The 20,291-nt window shown below is 40.4% G+C and overlaps 1 protein-coding gene across 2 annotated transcripts in view; it reads right to left on the bottom strand.

Moving 5' to 3' along the window:
- Positions 1 to 20,291, bottom strand: part of RICTOR (RPTOR independent companion of MTOR complex 2) — a 246,095-nt gene that overhangs the window by 61,976 nt on the left and 163,828 nt on the right. For both annotated transcript variants that reach the window (XM_089687825.1, XM_089687826.1), the window contains exons 11-17: positions 14,951 to 15,033; positions 11,223 to 11,310; positions 9,103 to 9,193; positions 6,711 to 6,777; positions 6,554 to 6,634; positions 5,882 to 5,982; positions 1,289 to 1,454 (exon numbers count right to left, since the gene is read on the bottom strand). In XM_089687825.1, coding sequence (XP_089543951.1) covers positions 1,289 to 1,454; positions 5,882 to 5,982; positions 6,554 to 6,634; positions 6,711 to 6,777; positions 9,103 to 9,193; positions 11,223 to 11,310; positions 14,951 to 15,033 — 677 coding nt within the window. The remainder of the gene's footprint in view (positions 1 to 1,288; positions 1,455 to 5,881; positions 5,983 to 6,553; positions 6,635 to 6,710; positions 6,778 to 9,102; positions 9,194 to 11,222; positions 11,311 to 14,950; positions 15,034 to 20,291) is intronic.

Here is a 20,291-nt window from a genome sequence, read left to right as displayed (position 1 = left end):
AAAATGTCAATTTGTTGTCCTGAAATCCTTCTAGAAAACACTTGATATTTATTTTGAATAACAGCAGTGTACTTCCTGACATGTGGCTGTGCCTACAGCTGTATATCTGTTCTGTAAGATCTGATAGAGTCGCAGGAGGAGATCTGGAGTGAGACTTCGGGATGTCACTACTGTGCTGCTCAGTTATCCTTGCTGGTGTGAAAGCTGCACTTGAGAAACTGCAATATTTCTCTGATTCAGGCTTCATGCACACTGACTTAAAAACACCAGTGCTCTTGGCAAAAAAAAAAAAAAAAAAAAAGGGGGCACATTTTTTATATTTTTCTGTATTAGTATTTAGCAGCGCTTAGGAGCGTTTAGTTTTTTTTTTATGCCAGAAAAACGCTGCTAAAAAAGCAAAACAGAATTTTTTTTTTCTGCTTCTAAACGCTAAGCTTAAAAAACTCTAGACTACCTAATATGCATGGACACATAAGATAACATTAGTTGCTTCTACAGGCAAATACGCTAAACCTCTCTAGGAACAGCGTTTCTTTAAGCCAGTGCAATCTCAATCTTTCTGGGGATCTATGTTATCTCCATCTCTCCTTCTGCTTCCTAAAACATTCCCCCACCAGCCAGCCATTTGATACCAGCCATCATGGGGACCTGAGAAAGCAAATCCCTGCTTCTCTGACAAGATGTGGCCCTCTCCACTAATGCAAAGTGCATGTTATTTACTAAAGCTGGAGAGTGCAAAATAAGGTTCACTTCTGCATAGAAACACGAGGTAGATCTACACTTTGACATGTGACTGTGACTTAGGCATGCAAACAAAGCATAAGACCCGATTCACACTGGTGCGGCTTTGAAATAGCACTACTTCAGCATGATTTCAAAGCCGCATAGTAGTGCTATTTGCACTGCCGATTTCATTGCAGCTTGGGACTTTATATAACAGAAGTCTATGCGAGTCACAATGAAATTGGCAAAAAGTCGTGCAGGAACTTTTTTTCATAATCACTGACATGAGTCGTGGTGATATGAACAGTTCCATTGCTGGCAACTGAGTGGGACTTGTCAGGCGATTTGGAACTGTCAAATCACATGACAAGTTGCACCAGTGTTAACCAGGGCTTAATAAAGGGGCAAGAAAAGACACAATTTGTGAGACTGCTAGGCCCTCACATTCTTGCTCACATAAGGCAAGAAAAGGATATAAAGCATTAATGTACTACATACAAACAACTCTTTCTCAGCTACTTGTTTGAGAGTTCTCTTGAATGAAGGAAAAGCATGATCTTCTCACCTTGAGGATAAAAATATCCTTCTGTACACGCAGGTGTTGGTCACGTTTTTGGTGGGTAGCCATCGCTTTCTGTACAATGTGATCTAGATACAGACTGTAGGGTTTCGGTCCTCGTTTCTTCATTTCATGGAAGCGTTTCAAGCAGTTTAATGCTGCACTGGCCCGCCTGCAAATTTTTATATAAACACAGATTAATCTTTCCTGTGGCTACAAGAATTCCTCACACACATTCTAAATTTGCACCATTTTTATCTCACAGAAAAAAAAAAAAAAAAAAGATCAAATTTAATTATTATTCAACCCAAACCCTATTTATCTCTAAAGGCTAAGCTTAAAGCTGAACTCCAAGAATTCAGCCTATTTGTAAAAAGTGAAGGTTTGCTAGGAGTCAAGTCCAAGGAAGTACATGCCTCCACCTGGACCTGTCTCTATTATTTATATCTGACAGGTTTATGGCTCTGCTAGAAAATACACTGAGACACTGGGGGCTGTGAGACAGGAGAGAAGCATACAGTTCAGCTATGCCCACCCTTCCCCTCTGCTGACCATTCACAGAAACCTTGAGTTCACATAATACAGGCTTCTGTGATTGGGCAGGAAGGAGGGGCTCACAGCAGCTTTGACAACTGTTGAAAATGCCAGTGACCAAAAGGTCCAGCGTTGGGCTCCCAGGCTCTCAGAACTATAGCCATAGCTGTGTCCAAGGAGTGCAATAAACTTGCCAGATGTAAATAGAAAAAAGAGAATCCAGGAAATGCCATGCACCTCACCGGACCCAACTCATAGTATGCCTTCACTTTTTACAAATGAGCTGAATTCCTGAAGGTCAGCTTTAAATTCAACATAACCTATGGAACTAAAATTACCTAAATCAACAGTTCTGGTTGGAAGACCCAGCTTTGTTATACAAAAGGCCAGGTACCAGGTATTGCTTTTACTTCTGTATGATCAGAGTTAGGGGAGGAAAGTACTCAAATATTGGGTTAAGGGATAACTGCTAACAAAAAAAATTACTGCCAAGTTCGGTATTCAAAAAATTTTTGCTAATATGTGGCACTTGCAGATTTTTTTTACATTAGGGAACTATAAAAAAGGTTTGTATGTTCTGGACATCAATGTGTTTTCAATTGGAATGCATACAGCTGCTTTTAAACTGAAAATACGGCCATTTGACAACAGAAGGCTGAGCTTGACTTGTTTGATTGCAATTCAAATGCACCTCAAAAAGACATGCTAAATCCAAAGAAGCGCATGCAACACAATGCAGGGTAATCACAGCCTCTGAATTGTTATATACAGTTAAATCCATATATATTTGGACACAGGCACAATTTAATTTTTTTTCAGGTATGTACCAAAACATATTCAAGCTATAGTTATATAATGAATATGGGCTGAAAGTGCACGCTCTCAGGTTTAATTTGACGGTATGTACATCCAAATTGGAGCAAGGGACCAATAGTAATTGGACAATTAAATAAAAAAGCTGTTTCATGGCCAGGTGTGGGCTACTCCATTATTTCTTCATTAATTTAGCAGATAAAAGGTCTGGAGTTGATTCTAAGTGTGGTATTTGCTTTTGGAATCTATTGCTGTGAACCTACATCATGCATTCAAAGCGCAAAAATGCTGTCCATGCAAAAGAAATAGGCCATTGTAAGGTTTCAAAAACAAAACAAATCCATCAGAGAAATAGCAACAACATTAGGAGTGGCCAAATCAATAGTTTGGTACATTCTGAGGAAAGAAGAACACACTGGTGAGCTCAGCAACATAAAGAGGCATGGACGTCCACGGAAGACAACAGTGGAGGATGATTGCAGGATCCTCTCTATGGTAAAGAAAAACCCATTTACAACATCCAGACAAGTGAAGGACACACTCCAGGAGGTGGGCGTATCATTGTCAAAGTCTACAATCAAGAGAAGACTTCACAAGAGCAAATACAGAGGGTTCACCACAAGGTGCAAACCATTCATAAGCTTGAAGAGTATAAAAGCCAGATTAGACTTTGCAAAAAAAAAAAAAAATCTAAAAAAGCCAGACCAGTTCTGGAAAGCCATTCGTTGGATGGATGAAACTAAGATTAATCTGTACCAGAATGACGGGAAGGAGAAAGTGTGGAGAAGGCTTGGAACAGCTCATGATCCAAAGCACACAACGTCATCTGTAAAACATGAAGGAGGCAGTGTGATGGCATGGGCATGCATGGCTTCCAGTGGCACTGGGTCATTGGTGTTTGATGATGTGACAGAAGACAGAAGCAGCTAGATGAATTCTGCAGCATTTAGAGATATACAATCAGCCCAGATTCAGCAAAGTTGATTGGATAGCGCTTCATAGTACAGATGGACAATGATCCAAAACACACTACAAAAGCAACCCAGGAGCTTTTGAAGGAACAGAAGTGGAATATTCTGCAATGACCGAGTCAATCACCTGATCTCAGACCAATTGAGCGTGCAACTCACTTGCTGAAGGCAAAATTAAAGGCAGAAAGACCCACAAACAAAGAACAACTGAAGACAGCTGCAGTTAGATCCTGGCAAAGCATCAGAAAGGAGGAAACCCAGTCTTTGGGTCCATGGGTTCCAGGCTTCAGGCAGTCATTGCCAGTAAAAGATTCTCAACAAAATATTAAAAATTAACATTTTATTTATGATTATATTCATTTGTCCAATTACATTTGAGCCCCTGAAAATGGAGGGACTGTGTATAAATAGGTTGCAGTTCCTGAAATTTGTGCTTGATATTTATGTTCAGCCCCTTGAATTAAAGCTGAAAGTCTGTACTTCAAATTTATTTGGATTTTTTTCATTTTAATTTATTCAGGTGGCATACAGAGCCAAAAGTATGAATATTGTGCCTGTGTACAAATATACAGTGAAGGAAATAAGTATTTGATCCCCTGCTGCCATTTTGAATGTTTACCCAATCACAAAGAAATGATCAGACTAAAAATCGAATGTTCGGTGTATTGTAACACTGAGAGACAGAAGAGCAACAAAAAATTCAAAAGAAATGCATGTCTAACAAATTATGCACTGATTTGCATGTTCATGAGGGAAATAAGTATTTGATGCCCTATCATTCAGCAGGATTTCTGGCTACCAGGTGTATTTCATACAGGTAACAAGCTGAGATTAGAAGCAGTCTCTTAAAGGGAGTACTGCTAATCTCATTTTGTTACCTGTATAAAAGACACCTGTCCACAGGAGCAATCAAACAATCTGATTCCAAACGCTCCACCATGGCAAAGACCAAAGAGCTGTCCAAGGATGTCAGGGACAAGATTGTAGACCTACACAAGGCTGGACTGGGCTACAAAATTTTCACTAAGCAGCTTGGTGAGCAGGTGACAACAGTTGGTGCAATCATTCGCAAATGGAAGAAACACAAAACAACTGTCAGTCTCCCTAGGTCTGGTGCATTATGCAAGATCTCACCTTGTGGAGTGTCAATGATCATGAGAACAGTGAGGAATCATCCCAGAACTACACATGAGGATCTTGTCAATGATCTCCAGGCAGCTGGGACCACAGTCACCAAGAAAACAATTGGTAGCACACTACGCTGACAAGGATTGAAATCCTGCAGTGCCCGCAAGGTCCCTCTGCTCAAGAAAGCACCAGACCCGTCTGAAGTTTGCCACTGAACATCTGAATGATGCAGAGGAGGACTGGTTGAAAGTGTTGTGGTCAGATGAGACCAAAATCGAGCTCTTTGGTATCAACTCAACTCGCCGTGTTTGGAGGAGGAGGAATGCTGCCTATGACCCCAAGAACACCATCCCATCTGTCAAACATGGTGGTGGAGACATTCTGATTTGGGGGTGTTTTTCTGCAAGGGGACAGGAAAACTGCACCGCATCAAAGGGACGATGGACGGGGCAATGTACCGTCAAATCTTGGGTGAGAACCTTCTTCCCTCAGCCAGGACACTGAAAATGGGTCATGGATGGGTGTTCCAGCATGACAATGACCCAAAACACATGGCCAAGGCAACAAAGGAGTGGCTCAAGAAGAAGCACATTAAGGTCCTGGAGTGGCCTAGCCAGTCTCCAGACCTTAATCCGATTAAAAATCTGTGGAAGGAGCTGAAAGTTCGAATTGCCAAACGTCAGCCATCAAACCTTAATGACTTGGAGAGGATCTGCCAAGAGGAGTGGGCCAAAATCCCTCCTGAGATGTGTGCAAACCTGGTGGCCAACTACAGGAAACATCTGACCTCTGTGATTGCCAACAAGGGATTTGCCACCAACTACTAAGTCATGTTTTGTGAAGGGGATAAAATCCTTATTTCCCTCATGAACATGCAAATCAGTGCATCATTTGTTAGACATGCATTTCTTTTGAATTTTTTTGTTGCTATTCTGTCTCTCAGTGTTACAGTACACCTACCATTCGATTTTTAGACTGATCATTTCTTTGTGAGTGGGCAAACATTCAAAATCAGCAGGGGATCAAATACTTTTTTCCTTCACTGTATATGGACCTAACTGTATATTGCACAATTAAAGTCTATAGGATATTGCAGACATGAGTTCGATGGCTGTTTGACATGAGCCCTTAGTAACTTATATAGAATACGTACAGTCGTTTTTCTTTGGGGATGTCAAACGATGCTGCCATGTTCATCAGGGTTGGTAAACAATGTAAGTGATGACTGTGTGAATGTGGAAGGATTGTGTTTGCCTGAAGTACAAGACAAAAACAGAGGATTAAAAACAAAATGCAGTCTTATGCATAGAAATCCAGTATACGCTCACCCGCCACTTTATTAGGTACACCTGTAACACAAATTGCTAATCAGCCAATCACATGGCAGCAACTCAATGCACTTAGGCATCTAGACATGATGAAGACAACTTGCTGAAGTTCAAACAGAGCATCAGAATGGGGAAGAAAGAGGATTTAAGTGACTGAACGTGGCATGGTTGTTGGTGCCAGACGGGCTGATCTGAGCATTTCAAAAAGTGCTGATCTACTCAGATTTTCACACACAACCATCTCTAGGATTTACAGAGAGAAAATATCCAGAAAGAGAGAATATATCCAGTGAGTGGCAGTTGTGTGGGCAAAAATGTCTTGTTGATGTCAGAGGAGAATGGGCAGACTGGTTTGAGATGACAACAGGAACTCATTAAGGCATTTCTGAAGGCAAAAGGGGGTCCAACCCAGTATTAGCAAGGTGTGCCTAACAAAGTGGCTGGCGAGTATATTTTCCAGGATATCACTGAAAAAAAAAAAAAATAATAAAACATACCATGTGCAAGAGCTCCCCAAGGATGATTGTTGCTCTGACAGACACATCGTCATCGCTGCTCGTTATTACCTCCACCAGCCCCTAAATCAAATATAGAGGTTAAACAGAGCAGGGAGATACAGACAAGCAATGCTGCACATGACCTTCGGCCACTTACCTCCAACAAGCCATTTGTAATGAATGCAGAAAGTACAAGCGCTAGATAATTGTCAATGAGATCAGGTCTGTAAAATAAAGACATTTTCTGTATGAATATTCTACATTCTATGTCATGTGCTTTCAGACAAAACAACGAAATACAGCATCTCAGCAGATTAACCTCCCTAGGGGTCTGATTATGTCAGTATTTCTGTGCTCGAAGTGGTACATTCATTTTAATGGAAATTTGTTGGTTTTTTTTATTGTAGGCCTGTAATTCTTATGAATAACTCACTGAAATTTGTCCGAACAAGAGTCTAGTAAACATCCCGGGTATGATAAAGTAAGAAACACGAAATCATAAATTATAACATATTAATCATAAAAAATAATTATATAATAATAATAAATTTAATTCAATAATATAATCAAACCAAAAACACTGAAATGTGAAATATAGCGCCAAGTTTGCACATCACTGAGCAAAGTCACAAAATCATTTTCAGTGTCTGATGACGAATTACCCCACGAATCATTATCACTCAATTCTGCAAGTGGTTCTGATTTACTATCGCTGTTCTCTAGCTGGTCTAAAACCGCTTAAGACCTAAAGGGACGCTTTTTGGACGCCATGGACGTTTCTCAGTTTCCAGGCAGAACGAACAGTAAAAATGCAGGCAGGACAGAGGACAAAGCACTTGGGACAACATGTATGTGAAATGGTTTGATACAGTAATGTTATACTATGATTTTAGTGATTTTTATGAATGTCACTTTTTGTCATTTTCAAATTTCCTGCTGTTCCGTCCCCCGTATGTCCCGACGCTCACAGGGGACGGAACCCAGATGCCGGCATCCGCCGGATTACATTGCCGGGGACACTGCAGGAGGGACATCGCGGGAGCGCAGAACAAGGTAGGGATCGCGGAGCAGCTCCGCATGGTAAGCCCGAGTGTAGCTCGGGGTTACCACTTTTGGTACTGAAACTTTACCCCGAACTACATTAGGGAATACTGCCAGGGAGGCTACAGCATTGCATATGGACATTTTTTATACCAAAGTTTCGCAATTTTAAACATTGGCATGTTTGGTAGGGATGCACCAATGCTGATAACAGAGTATTTTCACGAGTACTCGTGAAAATGGTCCTGACACCGGAAATGGATACTTTGTGGTACGATTTGCGCTCTCTCTCTCTCCTCTACTTGCAGGGACGACAGTTCGGGCTAGAGGGCTTTTGACTGGTCAGCACCATCACATGAACGGTGCTAACCAATCAGATGCCGTCTAGCCCGTATGGTCATCGCTGCAAGGAGAGGAGAAAGTGGCGGGAATTTGAAATCCCCGACACTTTCTTGCCTCTTCTACAACTGAGAATATGGAGCATCTGCCACCATAGTATACATCCCCACACGCCAACTCTCCCATTCTCCGCTGCAGGAAACCTCCCTGCACCGCTCCTGTGTGAACTAGGACAGCCTGGGTTCGCACATGAGCAGTGGGGAAACCCCATGTGATTTGGACAGGAATCACATTCCTGTTCAAATCACATGCTATTCTTTGGGGTGTAATTTGCATCCATACATTTTGTATTGATGCAAATCGCACCGCAAAGTATCGGTACTCGTACTCGCTGATTTAAAAAAAAAAAAAGGGTATCTTTGAGAGAATATATGGTTTTAGGGGTTTTAAAAATTTTTTTTAGCAAAAAATGCTCATTTTCGTATGTATATGAAAAGTGTTAAAATTGGCCCAGTAGACAAGTGGTTATGAAAGTACCAAAGCCTTCAGAATGACAGTCACCTAGCATTTCAAAAGGGGTGCTTAGCAATTGTTCCAATTGAAACCATTTCTCTCAGTAGAGCTTTCCAGTAAATCACCGATCATAATACATCAATATACACTGATGAGCCATAACATTACGACCACCCACCTAATTTTGAGTAAGTCCACCTTTTTCTGCCAAAACAGCCCTGACCCTTCGAGGCACAGCTCCATTAGACCTCTGAAAGTATGTCGTGGTATCTTATACCAAGCTGTCAATAGCAAATCACCGCCTCCACCATCTTGGCCGGAACATCCCACAAGAGCTGCAGTTATGGCGTTGCTATGCCCAGTCATCTAGCCATTACAATCTTGCCCATGACAAAGTTGCTCAAATCCTTAGCTTGCAAACTTTTTGCGCTTTCAACACATCAACTTCAGGGACATATTCACCTGCTGCCTAATATATCCCACCCACTTTCACATGCCATTTTAATGAGATAATCAAAGTTATTAATTTTACTAGTCAGTGGTTATAATATTATGGCTGATTGTTGTATACTCTATTCTAATCTCCCCCTCTTAGTCTCCCTTATAGATGAAATCACACTCTTTAACCCTACCAGTATCTTATCAATGGCACTTACCTGGAGCGTGCTCGATGTGGAAGAATTGTTTTAGCCTCTGCTGCTACAAACCCATCTGAAAGCCTCCAAGACTCCTGTAAACGACTTGGATCTTACATTAGAAGACAGAATACGTATTAGAAGAGAGGAACGGTATTTTAGGATTCATAAGGTATATTTCTTTGCTTAAAGATGAAATCCAGGAATAGTATATTTTGCATATCTACATTAAGCCAGCTTGGCCCAATGTAAGTATGCTTATGAGATATGTAATCGGCCTCTGTGGAAGCCCTAAATGACTGTAGTAGCTTGAGCTACTACAGAGATGGCTGTGATCTTCCAGGTGCCATACCAAGCGGCTATCCTTTTGCATAGTTCGTTTTGCATTCATTGAGAAAACTGCAAAGCATTCTCGTGAATGTCACATCCTAAGCTACTACAGTGACTTACAGTTTCCATACAGGCCAATCAGGTATACCACATGCATACTTGCATTGGGACAAGCTGCAAGATATATCATCGGTGAAGCGCAGCGTTCATGTGTACAGCCACTTTATTTTTGTATTTTGGACAGTAGTTAATACTTACAATGTGTAAAGCTTTTATTGATGTCTGTGTTCTCACTAGGGAGCTTCACCCTCACTAGCTGATACTGACAAAATGATTCTAAAAGGTTTGTTTTTTCTTTTATTAAAATAACAAACATGTCATATTTATTTGCTATGTGCAACTGTTTGCACAGAGCAGCCTCGATCCTCCTCTTCTCAGGTCTCCTGCCAGTACTCCTGTCTCCTCCACCCACATCAAGCTGCTTGCTTTGGGGACACTTGTGCGTGCCCGCTCCCGAGCCCTGCTCTGTGTCCATAAGACACACAGAGTGGGGCTTGGCCCTGCCCTCCGCTCCTTCATCACTGGCTCTGATAGACAGCAGCAGGAGAAAATGACAAGTGAAAGAGCCTCGGCTCTCGTGCACATCACTGGATTGAGATTGGGCTCATATGTTATACATTTTTTAAAACACAATCAGCAGGTTGAATGAAAAAAGAAAAGAACTGATTCCCCCATTCACACATTTGAATCCATCCTGCTGTGCTATTGTGTTTTCACGGCAGGGAGCCTTCCCCGCTGTCAGAAAATGATGATCATTGTTGCTGGCTATAGTAGAAGGTTTTAAAGAAGTCAAATCAACAGATCAACTTGTGTACAAGCATGGTGCCCGCACATAGATCAAAATTCGACCGGCCCCTGCTGAACCGGACGAATTTCAAACCATATATGGACGGCTTTAGGTAAGGTGGAAATCTCAAGATTTCTTATAAAACTCAGGCCTGGTCCCTTCTCCTCACTTGTCTCGTAACGTGATGTCCTCAAGGGCTGGTGTGGCGATTCTAGGTATGGGGTAAAGTTTGCTTTGTTACTTTGCAAAGGGAAAGATGGATTTGAATATAATTTAGTCTCTCTATATTTCTAGAGCTACAGATCATTTTGACATGTAGTTTTCACTGAAGTTAACCTTTTAAATGTTTTATCATCACATTTTCCATCTTTAGGGCCTAACAATGAAAATCTCTTTTTAACTGGGTGTCACTCTTTAAAGTAATGAAGGCCATAGACGAGCCGAATTTTCGGCCAACAAACAAAAAATCGGTCGGCCCCGTTGCTGATGCTGCCACCAATGTCCATGAAAAATGGCTCTAGCATGACCAATAAAAATAAATTTGAAGATCCAAGAAAAACGGCCGACGGGCTGGCCCCACTAGCATGAATATTGGCCGATTTTGCCTGCAGACGAAAATTTGGCCGATAAACGACCCGTCTATGGCCTGCATAATGCTAAAGGCTCTCATCTGCCACACCTTGATTGTATAAGATAACAGAACCACAGTACTGTTTTATCCTCTCACTAAGTGAACTGAATTTCATCCAAATAAGTACAGCCCGTATCACATAGAAATTATTTATTTTACATTTAAATGTTCAAATTTCAGATGCACATAGTGCTGCAAATACAATATGTGACAGCAGCAATCTTTCCCTTTTTTACTGTAAGAAGAATCCCAAACAAAAAAAAAAAAAGAGCTTTTCTTGTCTTTACCTTTAATGCAAAGGGCATTCCAAAGGAATAAGAGACTGCTACTTACCTACACTAAGCAGTGCCTCAATAAAGTCCTTTGTCACCACAGGAAGAGGGAGGCGAAATATTTCATACAGTACCTCAAGAAGTCCCCGCTATGTGATAGAAGAAACAAGGAAATCAGAAACAACATATAACTAAAAGCAAAAGTAATTTTTTTTTTTGGCTCGTCATATTATCCCAATAGAAATTGAATATGTTTTATTGCACAAAATGTGAAATTTTAACCCTCCCTCAAGTAACCTTTGTGAATCTACTTTAGCATACATATATCTCAAAAATCAATAAAATAATATGCCTACGGTAACGTCATCTGATGTGTATAATAGTACCTATAGGGAAATTAAAACAAAATGCATTTTGAATAGCTTATAGAAAAATAAAAATCACAGTAACATTTGAAAATGCTGCAAGCTTTAAGCTTTTGTGACCCAAATGTAATGTAACCTATTTTACCAATTAAAAAAACTAAGCACATTTAAAAAATATTTTTTTTTCCATAAAGGCTTAAGACAGCATCTTAAATTAAATTACGTACTACAGTCCGCATTAAAATTCCAATTTAATCAATGGGTTTGGCTTCCAAAAGGATTTTTGTACTTTTAAAATCTTTTATCTTGAGTTTACTGAACACAGAAGTTTAAATGCTAAAGTTTAGTGAATTTAAATATAAATAAATTAAAAAAGCACCAGGGAAGGTACATAAAATTAACAAATAGCGTCCCTTGGACTGGTGGCTGCTGTGTTCAGCTGAAATCATCACTTCTCTGCCCCTGGATACTCCCCCCCCCCCCAAACTGCCAATACGAGGGGGGGGGGGTATGGGCTGCATATCTCTGCACCCCTTTCTGCCCCATGTTCTAGCCAAAAAAGCTGTACTATGAGTGGAGGAGGCAGGTCTTTCATTTGTCTTCCCTTCCTCCATTCATAGAGCGCATTACATGGTATGGACCCATATTACGGCTTCTATGGGTGGAGCATTGGGAATGGAAAGAGCAGGCAGAGTCAGATTGTGACTATGGATTTCAACTAAACACAGGATACTAATAATTTATGGTAAGCACCATTCACTGAACTTCAGCTTTAAGGTCTTGTTCACATCAATGCATTTTTTAGTGCTTTTTTCATAAACGCACTACAGTCCATTTAACATGGTTTCCAATGAGACAATTTCACATCCATGCATTGTTGGAAAGGGTCTGGGAGTTTTTTAAATGCAGTCTTCAATGGAGACGCTGCAGAAATGCATGTAATGCATTTTTGACAATTTTTGCGTTTTCCAATCTGCCCAGCAACAAGCTGGCCCCAAAAAAAAAACAAAATGCATAAAAAAAAAGCTTAAAAAACACAAGTGCAAAAAAATGCAAAACGAATCGCAATAAGCACTGAAGAGAAGGACAAACCACAAACTGCATTGGTATGAACCAGGCCTTAAACCTTTATGTTACACTGCTGTCTACAAGAAGGATTAGACACCAGCAAACAAAAACTGTGCACAGCTGATAAACAGATATAAAAACTCAAGCAGCGCTTATAAATCTTACAGAGTGCGCCTTGACAGAAAAGTTTGCCAGGGCCACCTAGAGTTGATGGAATTAGGAGCTGATGCACCACCATCCAGGATGCTATAATTAATAATTAAGCCTAACCTCATCTAGACAGTAGAGGGAAATTTCCTTTTGATGAAGCCAGAAAGAGATGGAAGAGCAATGTTCTGGTTGGGATTAAAGGCCGGTTCACACCAGTTGTAGCCCAGTGAGGTTTTTTTTTGCATCAAAAATGCATGGACAGTAGGTTACATGGGTTCCAATGGCCTAGTTCACACCAGTTTGGTCAGTTCCATTGCGTAGAACAAAGTAAAACATTCTGCATTATTTCTGCACTTAACTATACGCATCAAAAATGCACTGGAATGCACCGAAATACAACAAAATTGCACCGAAACGAACATGTCCCCATTTAAGATGGGAAAAAAAAAAAAGAGGAGTGAACCACACTGGAACGCACCCCTGAACACGTCAAAAATGTGCATGCAGAAATGCATCCAGACTGCGTTTCTATGACGTGAACCAGCCCTTAAGGCAATGACTATCTTAGGCTATAAAGAAGTTGTGGGCCTCATCCTGTCCCTCTACAAAACCAGAGAGGGTTCCTTGCAGGTCAGGGCTGCCACTTCAGACACTCGTGTTGTAGAGGTGATGGCTACAAGAAACACTAGCATGTGGGTGAGGGTAAACACAGAATTATCTCTAATGGGTTCAAATGGCAAAGAGCGAGAGATGCATGGAGAAGCAGATTCAGATCCCACACAGTCACAGAGGAATGGGACAGAGAGATCTCCCGACCCAACGTACTAACGTCTTATAGAGTGAGAGGCCAATGTTCTCTGACATAGAATAAATAGGGCAGAAACTTGACCCTCAACAGTTCCGACAGCCAAACCCTGGTCCAGACCCAGCTGCAGCAAGGAAAGGATTCGCCCCATGGGGAATATTCTGTGGTGGAGTGCCCACATGGAATCTGCCAGGAGTATAACCAGGTCAACATACCACCACTACATGTGCAATTCCGAAGCAAGGAGGATAACTGGATTGACCTTCATCTTGAACATGCAAAGCAGGAGAGGAAAAAGTTCAGGGCGGGAAAGGTATAGATCCCATGGGGCCACCAGATCATACACTGCTTGGGCAAGAGGAGCCTTTTACCTGGAAACTAATGCTAAACTAATTTTACATTGCAGAGGTCTGGAGTAAGACTATCAGGCCTGGGACTCTGATGCAAAAGCATAAAGAGAGTGAAGTGGCCTGATCAGTGTTCAGGGCTAGACCCACATACTCCAAACAAGGAATCTGTTCCAGTGATGATTTCTGAAAGTTTAGGAGCCATCTGAATCACTGTAATGTTTGGACAGTTTATTATATGCAGGGGTATTCTATGGAGGACCAACATTATCATGTTGGAGCTGTTTGCTCCTAATTTGGACTACAGAACATTCTCCATTACATTGGGGGAGGTGTTCCGTCACCTATATACTGTGAACTAACCAGGGCTGATAGCACTGTTTTTTTATTTTTATTTTTTGTAATTCTTTATTTAGACATTGGGAATTTACAAAAAAGTACTATCATACCATTATACAAAAAGCATGAGCAAAAGCTCCGCAAGAAACCACTACTAGTGCATTAGGGCACAACATGTCAATAACGTTCCAGTAACCAATAACATTAGACAAGATACAAACTATCTACGTCAGAAACTGGAATGCCAAATATACTGGAATTGTAGAGTAATGAACCTGAAATACACAAAGTCTGAATCAAAACCTTTCATTTTTTTTTTATTTTAATGCAGCACAGGAAGCTCAAAAAAAAAAAAGCTCAAAAGATTCCTGGCAAGATGAACAGGTATGCTTCTGTACTTCCATACATTTTGAGGGAAAACAAAGATGTGCTATTATAAATATATTTATTTTAGTTTTTTTTTTTTAATTTTGCCCAAATACACAGAAATTATATCACAGCCTAGTATTTCTGCCTTGTCTGTTCTTAAGACCCCATGCAAACACTAGCTAGGCCCAACCCCATAAATGTACACAACAGGGCCAGAAAGACAGACTGAGTGAGAACTGTATGTGACAAGTTTTACTTTCAAGGGAAAGATCAACTTTAAGACACAGAATGTTGAACAACAGAGAGTGAAAGTGACGATGTCCTTCAGGAAATATCAATAACCTACCCGTATTTCCATGTTTGGTATACAAAAAACTCCAATCAGAGACTGGATGCCAGAATTCCCAGGCTTGCATAGGCTAATGATACCTAAGAAGGAATACAACATAGACTTGTGACAGAGGATATCAGCATTACAAATGAACATTTCTATTAACAATGACAAATGATTTATAAAAACAACTGGATTCCAAGAGCAAGGTAAAAACAAATAAATACAAAGAGTTTGGTGTCTCTTAACATTCTTTCCAAGCAGGTTAAAGGCTACCAACTACTCACATGAGCAAAAAGATCATGATATAGATAAGTGTTTAGGTTTGGAAAGTTCACAAGAGTTGTATGAAACTGAAACCTGATCCAAGTTCTGCCTGCAGGGATTACAACTATATATTTCTGCATCTATCCCAGCTTCAGCAGGACACAACTGAGTTTTTACTTCTAGACGAAGCAAATGGGACAGGTGAAAAGTTAAAATAACTGATTTCTGTCAATTATATCTATTAAAAGTGTTTTTAATATAGTAGCAATTCATTCTCAGCTGAAGACACCATTTTGTATTTGGGGTATAAGTTAAAATGTAAACATTTTAATACAATAGAATACTGCCACGTATTTTAATGATTATAGCCATGGACGAATTTGTTGGTACCCTTCTATTCCTTTGGAAAGCAGAGCAAAGACTGGCCAGAGAGGAAATGGCCAGAGAGGAATACTGTTACAGGGCGGCAGGGGTGCGCAAAAACACTGTCCCGGGCGGTGATTATTCAATGGCACCCGGTGATCGGCAAGTAATACCGATGGGGGGAGAGAACTGTATGTAAACAATATAGTTCTCTCCCCTGTCAGCTCTAGCATACTGCTTTGTATGGCTCTGCGTAGCAGAGCCATACAAAGCAGTCTTCTTACAATGGAAAGCACAGACACAGCCTCATAGTAAAACACACAGTTAACCCTTTGATCGCCCCAGACATTAACCCCTCCCTGCCCAGTGCCATTAGTACAGTGTCAGTGCTTTTTATTAGCACTGATCACTGTATTAGTGTCACTGGGCATGTCAGTGACACCAAGTCAGTTAAACCCCCCCCGTGTCAAATGCCCGCCACAGTCCTGCAATAAATCACTGATCGCCGCCATTACTAGTAAAAAAAAAAAAAAATCAAATCCAGTATATATACCGCCATTTGTAAACGCTATAACTTGCACGTAAACCAATTAATTTACACATATTGGGATTTTTTTTTTTTTTAGAAAAGACATGTCGCAGAATACATTTTAGCCTACATTTATGACATTTGATTTTTTTAATGGACAGGTTTAATAGCAAAAAGTCAAAAATATATATTTTTTTTCTCATGATTGTTGGTCTTTTATTTTTGGCGCAAAAATAAAAAAAAAGTACAGGCGATCAAATACCATCGAAAGAAAGCTGTAATTGTGGGGGAAAAAAGACAAATTTCATTTGGGTGCAGCATTGCATGACCATGCAATTGACAGATAAAGTAACGCACGCCGTAACGCACAAAATGGCCTGGTAAGGAAGGGGGATAAATCCTCTAGAGGGCAAGTGTTTAACCACTTGCTGACCTCATTACGAGTATATACAGTGGCAAAGCGGCCTCTCTTGGATTACGTATCTGATACATGATCCAGCTCTTCCGGGCAGGGAGCGCGCACCTGCCTCCTTGGCTGTGCTATGATTAGTTACAGCACAAGCCGATAAGCAGGTCCCACCCATGACTGATGGTTGGGACCCACCGGTCAGCAATGCGGATGACAGGACAGAGCTCTGTGATTGTAAACAACAACACAGAGCTCTATTCTGACAGTGGGGATGAGCCGGTTTTTGTTTCCCTGCATCCATCATTCACACTTCTTCTTTTCAATCTGGGTTCGCTATACCTCTTGTGTCCACATCCAGGAAGGTTGGCTACAATTCAATGGGCCTTAAATGTCTTAATACTTGCCAACCGTAATATTTTGTAACTGTAGTCACAGGAACACTAAGCTGCTTGGAGGTCTAATAGCTTTTACCTTTGACATTTTCTGATTTCCTCACACAATACTCTCCTTTGCCTCCTCTGCTCCATGTACAGTGTGGCACACAAAAGAATACCAAACAGCAGTGACTACTTTTTTCTATTTAAATAAACTAACTGAATACAAGATTGAGACACTAATTACAGAAACTATAATCTTTTCTAGGAGCACCAACAAAGCTATCCAGGGCATTATAGAATATGATTATGGAATAAGCAATAATTTATTTTTATTACTTTCTTTGCTTTATGACACACCTAGAACTCGCCCAGGTGTTTTTTTTTTCTTCTACCTCATTTCTGTAGCAAGAAATAGCTCTTATTCCATATGACATCATCGGCTGGCTTGAATAATTCTTGCAGGGGCAGCTGATGAGAACTCAGTTCCTGCTTGCATAGACACGTTCACAGAATTACATCTCCCAAAAGCCCCTTCCCTACACTAAAGACAGGGACTCAAGGTGGCAGAATTGTTTAGCTTGGGAAATAAGTCAATGGATGCATGTGATGAGGGATAGAGAGGGGGCAGAGACAGGCAGAGTTCTGTAGTCCATCAGACAAGGCTGACAACTCTGGTTTGGACTTCAGTGCAGGTACTGTATTGTCAGCCCTAAAAGAGAGGGAGCACTCTGGATTTCTGACAGATCAGCATTTTCTGTACCTATATATAAACAAAGTGAGGGAACTAATACACAGCATGTTGACGGTATCCCAGGAGCATCATCCCAAATAATGTCAAACAGGGAAAAAAAGAATCATATGGGGCACTACTAATGCCAGCCGGGAACTCATTCACATACACAAGTTCAAAAACCATTACACCTATACTGTTTTTAATTGTATCAAAAATTACATAAATCGTAAAACCTGTGACAGTCAAAAAAAGAAATAAAAATCGCAATGCATACTGTTAAAAACAACAACACCTGCTTGAAGCCATTAAAGCCAGTTGCATCCTAATAAGAACTAAAACTCTTATGTCTATGGGTTTTGCAGCAAAAGCCGCTTCCTCTGGACCTTGGTGGCTATTATGTCAAGCTTGACCATCCAAGAATGAATCGTTCTAAAACAAAAAGAAATACGCAATACCTACAAATATTGAAATTACAACCATAATAGACTCACATATATTAATCAGAAAAGAAAAATCAATAAAAGTAAAATACTTTAATTGATTTTCTTTTCTGATTGAGGTTTATAAAAATATTACGGTTGTAATTTAAATTTTTGATGGCATTATGTATTTCTGAAGATATATTTTGTATGTTTTAGAACCATTACTTCTTGAATGGTCTGGCCTTAAGTAAGTGTCTAAGGTCCAGAAATAATGACTTCTATCTGTGAAACATATAGACCTGAGAGTTATAGCTACCATATAGTAGGATGCAATGGGCTTTAATCAATTCAAACCTATTACTTTGTTGTTTTTAACTACGCATTTTGATTGTTTGTCTGCCACAAGTTTATGATTTAAATAATTATAGCTACAATAAAAAAACAGAATGGTTTTTCTGAAATTGTGTATATGATTGAGCTTCCGGCTGGCATTTTTTTGTACCTGAAGCAATTTTAAAGGATAAAATGTGTTGAAATGCACATATATTGTGCGTCTTCTGTTATCTTTTTTTTTTTTTTTCACACAGAGAAAAACTTTTAGAAATCAAGTTAGCGCAATAGTTTAGCCCTGGTTGACACTAAGTCCTCAAGCACACTAGACGTATTTACAGCAGCTGTTTGTGGCATTTTTTTCTACAGCCAGTAAACTCCCCAGCATGTTATCCTATGTGTCCATACACACATAGGCTTTAATCAGCGTTTTCTGGCAGGGGCATTTTTTGGCTGGAAAAAACCTCCAGAAATAGTGGGTTTCTAGAGGAGTTTTTTTAGCTTTAAAAATGCTCTAACGCTGGAAAAAGTGGTAAAACTGCATTTTTCAGCGTTTTTTTTTTTTTAGCAAAAATGTTATTTATTTTTGTGTGTAAAAAACCTCAAATGCAGAAAAATGCGGCTAAACGCTAATGCAAAAACACTGAAAAACTCATGTTTTTAACGCGACTTTACACAGCTAACGCTACCAGCCGTATTGAACCACCCAGTGCGCACAGAGCCTAAATGCAACTGTGAAATTGCGCTACTTTACTTGAAGTAGCGCGATTTCAAAGCTGAAGATCAGTGCGATTTGTACCTTCGATTTCACTGCGGCTTGCGACTTCATTTACAGTGCCTTGAAAAAGTATTCATAACCCTTGAAATTTTCCACATTTTGCCATGTTACAACCAAAAATGTAAATGTATTTGATTCTGATTTTATGTGATAAACCAACACAAAGTGGCACATAATTGTGAAGTGGAAGGAAAATGATAAATGGTTTTCAAACGGTTTTTACAAATAAATCTGTGAAAACTGTGGCGTGCATTTGTATTCAGCCCCCCGGAGTCCATACTTTGTAGAACCACCTTTTGCTGCAATTCCAGCTGCAAGTCTTTTTGGGGATGTCTCTACCAGCTTTGCACATCTAGAGAGTGACATCTCTGCCCATGTTTCTTTGCGAAATAGCGCAAGTTCCTTTAGATTGGATGGAGAGTGTCTGTGAACAGCAATTTCCAAGTCCTGTCACAGATTTTCAATTGGATTTAGGTCTGGACATTGACTGGGCCATTCTAACACATAAATATGCTTTGATCTAAACCATTCCATTGTAGCTCTGGCTGGATGTTTAGGGTCGTTGTCCTTCTGGAAGGTGAACCTCCGCCCCAGTCTCAAGTCTTTTGCACACTCTAACAGGTTTTATTCTAAGATTGCTCTGTACTTGGCTCCATCTATCTTCCTATCAACTATGACCAGCTTCCCTGTCTTCACAACATGATGCTTCACGGTGGGGATGGTGTATTCAGGGTGTTATGCAGTGTTAGTTTTCTGCCACACATAGTGTTTTCCTTTTAGGTCAAAAAGTTAAATTTTGCTTCTTCCAGATGTTGTCTGTGTCCCCCACATGGCTTCTTGCAGACTGCAAAGGGACTTCTTCTTATGACTTTCTTTCAACAATGGCTTTCTTCTTGCCACTCTTCCATAAGGGCCAGATTTGTGGAGTGCACGACTAATAGTTGTCCCGTGGACAGATTCTCCGACCTGAGCTGTGGATCTCTGCAGCTCCTCCAGAGTTACCATGGGCCTTTTGGCTGCTTCTCTGATTAATGCTCTCCTTGCCCAGCCTTTCAGTTTAGGTGGAGGGCTGTGTCATGTTAGATCTGCAGTTGTGCCAAACTCTTTCCATTTCCGGATGATGGATTGAACAGTGCTCCTGAGATGTT

Source organism: Staurois parvus, unplaced genomic scaffold, assembly GCF_062004578.1.
Source record: "Staurois parvus isolate SC_StPar_1 unplaced genomic scaffold, SC_StPar_1.0 ptg000438l, whole genome shotgun sequence".
In the NCBI taxonomy this organism is placed as follows: domain Eukaryota; kingdom Metazoa; phylum Chordata; class Amphibia; order Anura; family Ranidae; genus Staurois; species Staurois parvus.
This window is presented reverse-complemented; position numbering and strand designations above follow the sequence as displayed.